Source organism: Phyllostomus discolor, chromosome X, assembly GCF_004126475.2.
Source record: "Phyllostomus discolor isolate MPI-MPIP mPhyDis1 chromosome X, mPhyDis1.pri.v3, whole genome shotgun sequence".
NCBI classification, from domain to species: Eukaryota; Metazoa; Chordata; class Mammalia; order Chiroptera; family Phyllostomidae; genus Phyllostomus; species Phyllostomus discolor.
The window spans coordinates 19,537,758-19,550,451 of record NC_050198.1 but is presented as its reverse complement, the minus strand read 5'-3'; the positions used below and the strand labels follow the sequence as shown (position 1 = coordinate 19,550,451).

Here is a 12,694-nt window from a genome sequence, read left to right as displayed (position 1 = left end):
TGATAAGTTCAGCTTATGGGCCACAGGTGAAGAGTGGGACGCCAGGAAAATAATCTAGGTTCTGGTGATTAGAATTGCATACCTGGGTTGATGGTAGCACTGTTTATTAATTTGAGCACTTTTGGCCCAGGGAGGGATTGCCATAATACATAAAATCTGAGGTGCCCGTTGGACATCCAAGTGGAACCATCATGTAGACAACTCTGAGGCCCTGAAGCTCTTCCTAGACCCAGTGCTCCTGGTGTGTATTGGGGGCTGGGTGTGTAGGCACCCTTGGCTTAGCACGTACCAAGACTTCATACACAGAAACGAAACATGTGTTCACCATAAACTATATTGTTTACCCACTCTAGGCACAATGGCATTCTTATCATTTAGGAAAGCTGGGAATCTGCCCAAATCAAAGTTCCCAGACACCAGGCCGAAGGCCCAACCTCCAGAGGAGGCCTTGCTAAACACAGTGGTGCCAGTCCTGCCATGCTGACTCATTCATGCACAGTAGGTGTTACTTACCCACAGTGGGCACTGATCACCCACCCACTAGTACGATGAGACAGATACAATAATATCTATCTTTCAGGTGTGTAAGTGGCAAGAGAAAATATTACCGACAAGTGTATGCCACCAAATTAGACAACCTGAATAAAATGAATAAATTCTGAGAAACATACAGTCTCCTGAAGCTGAATTGAGAAACAACTGGAGATCTGAACAAATGGTTTACAACTAAGGAAACCAAAGCAGTCATTAAAGAAAAAAAAAAACAAAACAGAAACTAAAAACCTCCCAAAGAACAAAAGCCCTGGAGTAGATGACTTGACAGGTAAATTTTAGGAAACTGTGGCATCTGACACCTTTAATCTCCCCAAAGTACACTCCTAACACAGTCAATGAGCTTAACACAATGCTCACATGCAGAAAAGGGACACAATAGGACACATGTATTAGAAGAAAAAAGTACTAGTCTCCCAATGTCAGAAACATCGTATTTATTTTTGCCAAAAGGAGTGTCCCTGTCCTACCTATAGGCCATGCCATGCATGCTCAAAGGAACACCCCCTGAGTAACTCAGCACACTCCAGGCTTCCATTGCAGCAGGCGCCCTGTAGGGAAATGCACGTCACAACTCCAGATCGGATCCATGCTCATTACCTCCGTTGATGAAATAAGTCCTTTATTCCTAAGTATAAAGGAACACAGGTTTCCCCAAAGTATGAGGAAGATAAAAGAAAAAAAGGCAAGGAATACACAGAACTGTTTCTGGGCAGGGGGAACCCAGATATAACACAGAAAACAGACGAGAATTTTACCAAAAATTCAAATTCATATTCTCAGAACTTCAAGGGAAGAAGATGGACCTATACAATAAAAATGCCTCCTACAGAAGGAATTAGAGGACAAAGTCCTTGCAGGATGAAGATATTATTGCAATTTTGAAAACATTAAATGTCAAGAGGTCAGAGCAGATTCTCCCCGCCTCGCCCACATGGAACCCGCCCCTTCCCCCCTCCCTTGCACACCTTTTGCTCACCACCCTCCCCCAAGGATCCTCCTTGCACCTTCTCCAGAACACTCGCGAGACTTGGTCACTTTTTTCTGTCTTCAGGTCCCACCCTCCCTTTTCCTGTTCTATGTCAGAGCCAACCGCCAGTCGCCTGCTGCACACCGCTGGAACACCACCCCTGTGCAGTGCCGCTGACTCACCCGGGACGCTCAGAGACTACTCCGCATCTCCAGCTCCCGCTTCTACGACTTCTTCTTTGCTTCGGTGCCCCCACGCCGCACCTGCGCTACCAGACATGGCCACTGCATTCGCGCCCTGCCATTTGCACCAGAACTGCCACCCCGAGTGTGAGGCCGCCATCAACAACCAGGTCAACTTGGAGGTGCACGCTTCCTTCGCGTACAAGTCCATGGCCTCCTACTTCGACCGTGGAGACGCGGCCTTGAAGCACTTCAGCCTGTTCTTCCTTGATCAGTCCAAGAAGAAGATGGAGCATGTGGACTATCTGTTGGGGCTGCAGAACCAGCGTGGCAGCAACCCCCGCCTGTGGAACATCCCCATGCCTGAGGAAGAGAACTGGGAGAATGGCCTGAGGGTCCTGGAGTGCGCCTTGCAGCTGGCGAAGAGGGTGCAGCAGAGCCTGCTGAGTCTGCACCAGGTGGCCAAAGAGAAGCACGGCCACGTCTGCAACTTCCTGGAGGGCGGCTACCTGTTTGAGCAAGTGATGTTCATGCGAGAGTTGAGGGATCATATCGCCAACCTGCGCAAGCTGGAGGCTCAGGACGATGGCCTGACAGAGTCCCTCTCTGACAAGCTCACTCTGGGCGACAGCGAGAACTGAGCCGTGACTGTCTGCCGAATAATCACGGGGCGACCTGCCCTGGTCACCATGCAGAGCATGCCTATTGCCATATTGCCCTAAGAAACGTCCAGTTAAGTTTTCATGTTCGCGTGTTATCATTACTTGCTGAAGTTATTGGTCGCTAAATAATTAAAGGTGTTTCATTGCTTTGTGTGCGCAAAACTGTCACCCTTTTTGTTTCAAAAAGAGTATGCAAGATTCTCTTCACTCACCCATGCCCCATCGTGTGCAGCTTGGGATCTCCATGGATGGAGGAAGGGGATATGGTGGGACCCTGGATGGAAAGAGGTATTCCATGGGTCCTGGATGGAGGGTGGGGGTATTCCCTGGGCTCTGAATGAAGGGTGGACTTATTCCGTGGGACCCTGAGTGGAGTAAAGAGGTATTGCCTGCTACCGTGGATGGAGGAAGGAGGTAATTCCTGGACTCTGGATGCAGGGAGGGGCATTCCTTGAGACCCTGGGTGGATGGAGGGAGAAGGTATTCCCTGGCACTGTGGATGGAGTGAGGAGGCATCCCCTGGGGCTCTGGACAGAGGGTAGAGGTTTCTGTGGGACCCTGGATGGAGGGAGGAGGTATACCCTGCACTCTTTACTACGGAGTTAGGGAGTATGCCCTGGACCCTGGATGGAGGGAGTGGGTACACTTTGGTCCCCCTGAGGGAGCAGGTATTCTGTGTGACCCTAGATCAGGGTGTCACACTCACTTTCACCAGGGGACATATCAGCTTCGTGGTTACCTTGAAAGGGCTGCAGGCATTTTTAGGGCTCTATCAGTGTTAACTCCTTAACTGTTAAGCCAGAGCTGAGCACTTGCATGGGGTAGAAACAAGGTGCTGGGATGGACAAAAACAAGGTGCAGGGCCAGATTCCGCCCACGGGCCTTGTGTTTGCCACCTCTGCCCTGGATGGAGGGAGGACTTATTCCCTGGGCCCTGGATGGCGGGAGAGGCATTCCGGGGGACCTTGGATGGAGGCAGGAAGTACTGCATGGGACCCTGGGAGAGGCAGAATCAATCTCCCCTTATAAACAATGTAGGTACCTGAGGGTGAGGTCAGGTAGGGCCCTGGTTAAGTAGGTTGCCTGTGCATGGTGAAAGCATACTAAAAACAGTAGGAAAATCATGATACTGGTTTCCTGTAAGGAAGTAGTGAAGAACGGTGTTGGGCAGGGGCTAAAATAAAGGCATAATCAGCTTTACATGACATGTTTATGTTCATTAAATCATGCAGAAACTAATAGTTAAGTCTGTGTAGCCAGATGGGGTTCTTGGAAGTCCTAAGGGTGGAGTATCCCTGAGAAGCTAACACTGGACAGAAGTGACACTGGCAAGTGAGCCTCAGGCTGGCTTCCCCAGAGTCAGAGGAGTGACTCCATAGTCACCAATGCCGGGCTTGCGCACTGTGGTGAGAAAACAGATACGTGTACTTATGCATGTTTTCTTTCATTTGTTTTATATATATATATATATATATATATATATATATATATATATATATATATATTTCATGTATAAAAGTTCATATATAGTTTCAGCACTGCAGTCCATTTTGAATGTGCAGACTAGATTCTGAAAATGTTTGCTTAGGAAGACACCCTTTGTTCAAAACCACTTCAGTGACGGCATAATCAGATATGAGGTGGCTGCATTCCAGACCTTTCCTGAGCCTGGCTGTATATCTGCCTTTAGGTTTCAGGTATCCGATTCTAATTTAGTAAGTCTTACTTGCTCCCAAGAGAGCCTAAGCTAGTATGTGTCCTTATTATCACCACAACCTTACCAGGCTATGCCATAACTATTTACAGTAAATACCTACTGTATTTACTGTAGGAGTAAATGACATTTTTCTCTCTGTCCCTAGTACAGATTCCTCTGTAAAGAAAAAATAAAGATGAAAGAGTATGAGGGATAAAAACAAATAATTGCCTGGATGGGAATGGAGACTAATGAAGGCTGCTACCACAGGCCTCCCTTCTGGCCTGAAAGTGTTTTCACCTTAATTTGCAGGTCTTGAACTTTTAGACCAGCCTTTCCAAGACTGTGTTCAGTATCAGCCAGTGCCACAAAATACTGGCAGGTGTTCAGCATAAAAGGAATTCATACACACACATGCACACACACTTGTTTGTATCAGTCAAATTAGAGGGATTTCTGGTTTAGCGTTTCCGTTATTGTTTAGGAACCTTACGTCTCTGATGTAAAAAACATACGTTGTAAATTTATAACGCGGGGATAAAATATTCACCGTTCCCAAAACATTCTAATCATGGGATCCTTTTTCTACCAAATCTCATAGAACACCATTGCAAAAAGGTAGCCTTGGAAACAATGTTAAAAGATCTCATCATGTGTTGTTCCACAAGCACATCCCTGTAGCTACACCTCAGTCATTTTCATTAAGAATGCTTTACGAAGTGTCCCAGGTTCAATTCCCAGCCAGGGTACATTCCTGGGTTGCAGGCCATAACCCCCAGCAACCGCACATTGATGTTTCTCTCTCTCTCTCTCTCTCTCTCTCTCTCTCTATTTATCTCCCTCCTTCCCTCTCTAAAAATAAATAAATAAAATATTTTTTTAAAAAAGAATGCTTTATGAGAAATAGGAAAGTTTGCTGTGAAGGTTCCAGCACAGTACATTTTGGGACAGTAAATGTAATGCAGGGCCCTCACCATGACAGTCGGTAGCTATCACACATACCCGTTTTGTTCCCCAATGGGTGACTCCTAACATGGTCTTTTTCCATCATATTCTAATTTCTGTTTGTAACTGAATGGCTTTCTGGGAATGACCACAATGATATGTTTTCAGTACTTAAATCAAAGGGAGAAAGGCTAAGTAGTTTACATTTCTCACCTGCCTCTCGCCCTATGTCTTAATCTCACCAACAGCAGAATTCCTCATTTTCATTTTCCAGACTAGACTGCTGAACTTTGGTCAGTTACACACCTTTGGGTCGAAAGCAATTTGTGCCTGTGTTTTTGGGGAAATAAAGTGCAGAAGTTCCTCAAAACTCAGACATTTTTAAAAAATTAAAGTAAAAATGTTCAATAGTACATATTCATGATAAAAGCTTTCAGCAGTACAGTGGGACATCCTCTGATAGCTGAGCTTCACACAGCAGCTTCTTGGATAAAATTCCAGAATATATAAATATATATTATACATATTTATATTTCCCCCTTCACAAATTAAATTGTTATACATACTGCTCTGAATTTTCTTTTTTCTTAGCACTTCATTTGGAGTGATGCAGACACTTAACTGCGAGAAAACAGAACAAGGCATATATGCTATAAAGCATTTTATTAATAAAGTCCGGATTGTTAGTAAATATATAATTTACTATATATCAACTGTAGTTGAAAAATTAAAATAAGTTTAAAGACTATAAGAAAATATAATTGGATAAGTGCTTCAATGAAAGAATCAATGAGATCATAAGAAATAAGGACACAGTAAACAATGTGCTTCCTATTCAGCATCTCGCACTTCATCTTTTCCCTCCAATGGAGATCATCAATATTACGGCCTATACGAGTATTCGGTTTTGGGTGAGTACCTGATTGCAATACATTTCTCCTTGAGTTCGATAGAGGGCCTGTCAGGTTTCTCTCCAGACCTAAAATACATGATGCAATTCCATACATTGCAACGGCACTAATCCCAAAGAGTAGTTGGTGTGGGGCACTATCTAAAGGTGAACTCTTGCAGATTTTTTAATTTAAACATGTTCCCGCAACTACTCTCAGGTCTCAATTCTCATGACACCTCCAACGAATTTGATAAAATGCCTATTTCGGTCCTAGGCAAATACCAACATAACACGACGCCATTATTTTCTCAATCTGCAAAATAGTCTATATTTTGCTAGGAAATCACAAAATAACTAAGGTCAACTTCTCAACAAGAATTGTACCTGAGTCTGATCCATCTTATTAACCACGACCTTTATTTGTCTATTCTTTGGCTGCCTAATTCTATTCAACAAGAATTTATTCTTTTTGTAAACAACAGAAATGTTTTTCATTACACTTGAAATTCAATATTACATTAGTTTCAGGTATACAACAACATAGTAGTTGGACATTTATATAGTTTATGAAGTCTAATACCCATGTGCCAGCACACATAATTATTCCAATAACATGGACTGTGTTCTCTGTGGCTTGCCTTTCATCCCCACCACTATTTTGTGATTATCAATTTGTACCTCTTAACTCCTTCACCTTTTCCACCCAGCCTCCCAAATCCAACCCATCTGACAAATAGTTTGACCTCCATGAGTTTGCTTTTGTTTTGTTTGTTCGTGAATCTTGCTTTTTAGATTCCACATATAGATGAAATCATAGGGTATTGGCCTTCCTCTGTTTCACGTAGCTCACTTAGCATAACATCCTCTAGGTGCATCCATTTTGTTCAAACGATGAGATTTCACTCTTTACTATGGCTGAGTAATATTCCACAGTGTGAATGTACCTCTTCTTTACAAAAGCCATCTCTTGGCTTTTGTAAATAATGTTGCAATAAACGTAGGAGTGCATAAGTCTTTGGTAATTAATGCCTTGGATTTCTTTGGGTAAATGCCCATAAATGGGATTGATGGGTCATATAGTAGTTCTATCTTTTAATTTTTTGAGGACCTCCATACTGTTCTCCATGGCAAGCACCCATGGAAATTTCACCAACAATGCATGAGGAGGGTTCCCTTCTATTGACACCCTTGCCAACACTTGGGGTTTGTAATTTTATTAATAGCCATTCAGACGTTTCAGTGTATTTTCCCATTACCTTTTATCCCCTTTTTACCCCCTCCCCCCTGCAATCACCACACTGTTCTCTGCATCCATGAGTCTTTCCCCTTTGTGCTCAATCCCTCCACTCCTAAGTACCTCCAAGAGCTGTCAGCCTGCTCTCTTATCTGCGAGTCTGGCGCTATTTTGCTTGTTAGTTCAGTGTATTCATTAGATTCCATATATGAGTGAAATCATATTTGTCTTTCTGGGACTGGCTTGTTTCACTTGGTATAATGTTCTCCAGGCCCCTTCATGCTGTCCCAAAGTGTCAAATTTTCTTCTTATTTGTGGCCAAGTAGTATTCCATTGTGTAAAGGTCCCATAGTAGTTCTATCCACTCATCTACTGATGGACACCTGGGCTGCTTCTCTAACCTGGCGACGGTAATGCTGCAATGAATATAGGGGTGCTTATGTTCATTCCAAGTGGTGTCTCTAGTTTCTTCATATATATTCCCAGAAGTGGGATGGTTGGGCCATAAAGCAGCTCCATGTTCCATTTTTTGCGTTACCTCTGTACTGCTTTCCACAGTGGCTGCATCAGTATGCACTGTCAGCAACAGTGCCCTAGGGCTCACTTTTCTCCCCATCCTCGCCAGCACTTGTTTGTTGGCTTATTTATGATGGCCACCCTGATCATTGTGAGGTGATATTTCATTGCGGTTTTCATCTGCATTTCTCTGATGATTAGTGGCATTGAGCATCTTTCCATATGTCTATTGGCCATCGTATTTCTTCTTTGGAGACGTGTCTATTCAGGTCCTTTGCCCATTTTTTAAAAAACATAGAATCCTTTCTTCTGTTTCTGTGGTGTCACGTTACTATTAAACTAACCTCACATTCTGGAAACAAATACCACCTGATCGTGGTGTGTGAACTTTTGAATGTATTGCTAAATTCTGTTTGCTAATATTTTTTCAGGAGTTTTGCATATACTTTCATCAGGGATATTGGACTGTAATTTTCTTTCTTGGGAGTGTCTATCTGGTTTGGAATCAGAGTAATGGTAGCCTCATAGATTGAGCTTGGGAGCCTTTCCTCCTATTCAATCTTGGGAATTGTACAAGAAGGATACATGTTAATGTTTGGAATATTTGGTAAAATTCATTTGTGAAGCCATCTGGTCCAGGACTTTTGTCTGTGGGGAGTTTTTTAATAACTGACTTGATTTTGTTAGTATTTATTGCCCACTTTAGGTTTACTGTTTCTGCTTGATTCAGTCTTGAAAATTGTATATTTGTAGGAATTTATTTCTTCTAGGGTGTTCAATTTGTCAGCATATAAATTGTTCACAGTATTCTCTTCTATTCCTTTGCCTTGTGTGCTGTCAGGTGTCATTTGTCCGCTTTCATTTCTAATTTTATTTATTGGGATCCTCTCTTTTTTTCTTGATGAATCTGGTTAAAGGTCTGTCAAATTTGTGTCTCTACTCAAAGAACCAGCTCTTGATTTGATTGATCATTTCTATTGTAGTTTTAGACTCTATTTCATGTATTTTTGCTCTGATATTTGTTATTTCATTTCTTCTAGTCACTTTGAGCTTTGTTTCTCATTCTATTCTTATTTCGTTTAGGTGTGAATTTAGATTGCTTAAGGCTTGCCTTTCATCTTGAGGTAGGCCTGTGTTGCTATGTTTTCCCTCCCAGAACTGCTTTGCTTGTGTTCCATAGATTTGGGGTCATGGTGTTTTCATTATCATTTATCTCAAGGGGGCTTTTGGTTTCTTCCTTAATCTGTTCATTAAGCCCTTCATTGTTGTTTTTCTTTAAAGATTTTATTTATTCATTTTTTAGAGAGGGAAGGGAGGGAGAAAGAGAGAAGGAGAGAAACATCAATGTGCGGTTGCTGGGGGCTGTGGCCTGCAACCCAGGCACGTGTCCTGACTGGGAATCGAACCTGCAACACTTTGGTTGGCAGCCCACGCTCAATCAACTGAGCTACACCAGCCAGGATAGACCTGCATTGTTTACTAGCATGTTATTTAGCCTCCATGTGTTTGCGTAGTTTTTAGTTTTCTCCTTGTAATGGATTTCTAATTTTATACTATTGTGATCAGAGAAGATAGGGTTTTGTTAGGGTTTGAATGTTCTTAAATTTATCGAGACTTGTTTTGTGTCTTAACATGTGTTCTATCCTGTAAAATGTCCCACGTACACTCAAAAAGAATGTATATTCCGCTGCTTTTGGGTGTGATGTCCTAATGATATCAGTGACGTCAATCTGCTCTAATGTACCCTTAAAGACAATTATTGGGCTGGCCAGCAAGTTCGTTTAGTTTTTATGCATACAATGGCTCTAGTAGTGCTTAGTTATCTTGGAATTCATTTGAAACAATTTTGTTAGATTGTGTTGTGACAATTGTCATAACAGCATGCATTAAAAAGAAGCAAACCTGGTGAACTTTTGTGCAGCCATTTTACTACTGAAGGTGGAAGAAGCTATGCGACATTTTTGGCATATTATGGTTTATTATTTCAAGAAAGGTAAAATGCAACCGAAACGTGAAAAGAACATCTTTGCAGTGTATGGACAAGGTGCTGTGACTGATCAAATGTGTCAAAAGTGGTTTGTGACATTTCTTGGTACTATTGGTACCTTGGCCAAATAATTCTTTCCTACGGGGCTGTCTTATGCATTGGAAGATGTTTGGCAGGACCCCTGGCCTCTAGTCACTGGAAGCTAGTAGCAGCATCTAGCCAACATACTTAAAATATCCAAATCAAGAAAGTTAGTAGTGAAAATGAAAAATGTGTCTTTTATTTTATGGGGAAAATGTCAATGGATTTTTCAGCCAACCCAGTATCTCCTTGTTGATTAGTTATCCAAATGATCTTTTCCTTTTCCCTGATGTCAACAAGGTGTTGACATCCCCTCCTATTACTATACTACTTTTGATGTCCACTTTTATGTCCGTCAATGTTTTTGTTATATATCTAGATGCTTCTACACTGGGTGCATAAATGCCTACAAGGGTTATATCCTGTTGTGGGATGGATCCCTTTATCTTATGTGATATCTTTTGGTACCTTTTAGTGTAGCCTTTGTTTTAAAGTCTATCTTGTATGACATAAGCTCAGCTAGTGCAGTTTTTGTTTTTCCTGTTCATTTCCATGAAATGCCTTTTTGTATGCCTTTACTTTCCCTCTGTGTGTATTTTGATATAAAGTGGGGTTCTTGTAGGTAGCATATATATAACTCTTGTCTTTTTATCCATTCAGACACCTTATGTCTTTTGATTGGAGCATTAAACCATTTGCATTTAAAGTAGTTATTGGTAGGAATGTAGTCCCTGCCATTTTACTATTCATATTTTTTATTTTTTCTTCTATTTGAAGTAGTCCCTTCAACATTTTTTGTAGTACTGGTTGGTGGCTATTAACTTCTTCAGCTTTTTCTTGTCTAGGAAGCTCTTTAACTCTTCTTTGATCTAAATGATAGCCTTGCCGGGTAGAGTAATCCCGGTTGTAAGTTCTCCCTTTTCATCATTTTGAAAATTTTGTGCCCATCCCTTCTGGCCTGCAACGTTTCTGTTGAGAAAACAGCTGATAGTCTATGGGAGGCCCCTTGAGGGTAACTAACTGCTTTTCCCTTGTTGCTTCTAAGCATGTGTCTTTGTCTTTAACATTTGGGATTTTAATAAGGCTGTGTCTTTGTGTCACCCTCCTCGGGCTTATTTGGCTGGGGCTCTTTGCATTGCCTGGACTTACATGTCTATTTGTTTCACCAGGTTATGGGAGCTTTCTCTCACTATTCCTCAAACAGCTTTTCAAGTACCTTGCTGTCTCTCTTCTCCTTCTGGTACTATTGTGAAGTGAATGTTGTCACCCTTGATGTTTTGCCACAGGTCCCTTAACCTATCCTCATTTAATTTTTTTTCTTGTTGCTATTGTGATCGGATGTTTTGTAATTGTGTGTCTTCCAAATTGCTGATTCGATTCTCGGCTTCATCTAAACTTGTGTTGATTCTATCTGAAGCACTGTTCCTTTCAGTCATTTCTGACTGGTTATTTTTCATGGTTTCTATCTCTGTCATTTCTCACTGAGTTCATCTGTTCTTCCCCTGAATTCATTGAGCAGCTTCATATGCAGTGTTTTGAGCTCTGTATCTGTAGATGGCTTGCCCCGATTTTGATTAGTTCTCTTTCCGGAGTTGTGTTTCATCCCTTTATTTGCTTCTTCTCTGTCTCCTCATTGTGGCCGCCTGCCTGTGTTTTTTCTCTGTAGGCAGATCTCCTATAGTTCCCCATCTTGGGAGGGTAGCATTATGTGGTAGGTTTCCTGTGCAGCCCAATGGCACATTGTCCCTGGTCACCTGAGCTGGGCTCCCCAGGCATGTCACCTGTGTGGCTTTCCTGTGCCTTCCTATTGTAGCTGAGCCTTGATTGCTGTTGGCACATCAGTGGACAGGACTGACCCTCAGGCTGCCTGGCTGTGGAGACTGGCCCTGAGTACAGGTGATGTGCTATTGTGTGGGGGTGGACTACACAGAACAGGATAGGTTTGAGTGGTGCCTGCCAATCCCACCCTTTGGTGTGTTGTTGGAGAAGCTCTGGATGGTGCTCTGCTGTGGTTGAAACAGGGCACAGGCAGTGCTGGTTCTGGGGCCTCTTGGGAGGGTCTCTGGTGCAGGCTCAGTTCAGCAGCTGTTCCTAGCCAGGGGCGGCTGGGAGGAGATACAAAGTGATCTGCATGAGGAGCTGCCCGAGTTTGACCTGGAGGCTCCTGTGACTGGCAGGGCTTTGAAGCAATGCTGGCTTTCCCTAGTGCCAGGCTTGGGGCCATTTCCAAGCTACAGGACACACTGAACACACATTTATTCTTAGGAAGTGAGTTTGTGCTGGGGAATCAAAGTTAAAAACTACATGGACTTGGTCTAGTTGAAACAAATATATTAGCATTTTGCTAATTTCCTAAAAGTAAAATGCAGAACCAATAGGAGATGATTTTACTAACCAGTGAAACCTAGCATATAGATAGACAGTGTTTTCCTTTATTACTGTCCACTTTAGAAACAGGTATGCTACACAGTCTCTCAACAAACTTTCACAAGTGGAAATGCAGACTGTTTTAATAAGGTGTGTGGGAGAATGTAGGCCAGCTATTCTTTCGCTCAGAATAGTGGCCCCTAAACTAATCTGAAGCATCGTGATACTGACAATCATCTGAACACTTATGCTGTCAAAATCGTGTATTAAAGGACTTCCTCTTGCAGATAGTGAAAGTCCTCACCTGAGGGGAAGAAAGAATTTGAAGAAGAGCAACAATACAACATAATTATCAAATTAAATTTTCACAAAGAAGATTACTCATTTGTTTACATAGTGTATGCTCTACTTGCATGAAAAAAGAGGAAGCCCTTGAAGGTATGTTTCACTAGTATGAATCACACAGGAATCTTCTAAGGGACTAGATTGAAAACATGTTTTCAGAACTACAAGTGTTATTTACACTTTGATTCCAATCTGTAAGAAATCTATACATCGAGGTCATCTAAAAAAAAAAAAACTAGGGCAGCCCCAAAGGCACTTCTCTATT

At 42.2% G+C, this 12,694-nt stretch overlaps 1 protein-coding gene across 1 annotated transcript; it reads left to right on the top strand.

The window, feature by feature from the left end:
• The first annotated feature begins 1,631 nt into the window (after window positions 1–1,631).
• On the top strand, window positions 1,632–2,345 carry LOC114505644 (ferritin heavy chain-like). The gene has a single exon (XM_036016878.1). The coding sequence runs from the start codon at window positions 1,632–1,634 to the stop codon at window positions 2,343–2,345; it is 714 nt and encodes a 237-aa protein (XP_035872771.1).
• The last annotated feature ends 10,349 nt before the right edge of the window (window positions 2,346–12,694 follow it).

What these genes read in the sequence shown, in the direction of transcription:
- LOC114505644 (XM_036016878.1), top strand. Translation starts at nt 1,632, where the DNA reads ATGTCAGAGCCAACCGCCAGTCGCCTGCTGCACACCGCTGGAACACCA.